The following is a 400-nucleotide window of genomic DNA, read 5'->3' as shown; positions in this document are numbered from 1 at the left end:
CCCTCCCCCCACAACCCCCCCAGTGCCCGTTTCGCCCACCCCGCCCCCGGAGGGTCAGGGACTCACGGTGCGGCCGCGCTTTGGTCAGACGATACTCGGCACGGATAGCCCTCACCCCTCGGATCACCTCCTGAGTGAGCAGGAAGTCCGACTCTGCCCCAGGATCATCCCAGTCCGGCTGCAAAAAAAAATACAAGGAACGCGGTGGTTTGTGCGTCGGTCAGCAAGCCCCGCACCCCCACCTCCCAGCGACCAATTCCCACAACCCACCACCTCCCCCATCACCAACCCTGTCGGACACAAAAACAGGGGGTTTCCTTTAGCCGCTGGAAACCCACTCACCACCTCCCACCCCGTCCGCCAACACCGGCACTGACTCAGCTCCAAAATCCATCCCCCC

At 63.5% G+C, this 400-nt stretch overlaps 1 protein-coding gene across 1 annotated transcript in view; it reads right to left on the bottom strand.

The window, feature by feature from the left end:
• vars2 (valyl-tRNA synthetase 2, mitochondrial) overlaps window positions 1-400 on the bottom strand; it is a 23,765-nt gene that overhangs the window by 1,134 nt on the left and 22,231 nt on the right. The window contains exon 17 of the mRNA XM_048616519.1: window positions 67-178. Coding sequence (XP_048472476.1) covers window positions 67-178 — 112 coding nt within the window. The remainder of the gene's footprint in view (window positions 1-66; window positions 179-400) is intronic.

The sequence above is a fragment of the Rhincodon typus genome, chromosome 35 (assembly GCF_021869965.1).
Source record: "Rhincodon typus isolate 14 chromosome 35, sRhiTyp1.1, whole genome shotgun sequence".
NCBI lineage: Eukaryota > Metazoa > Chordata > Chondrichthyes > Orectolobiformes > Rhincodontidae > Rhincodon > Rhincodon typus.
The sequence above is the reverse complement of the archived record's forward strand: the minus strand, read 5'-3'. Positions and strand labels throughout refer to the sequence as shown.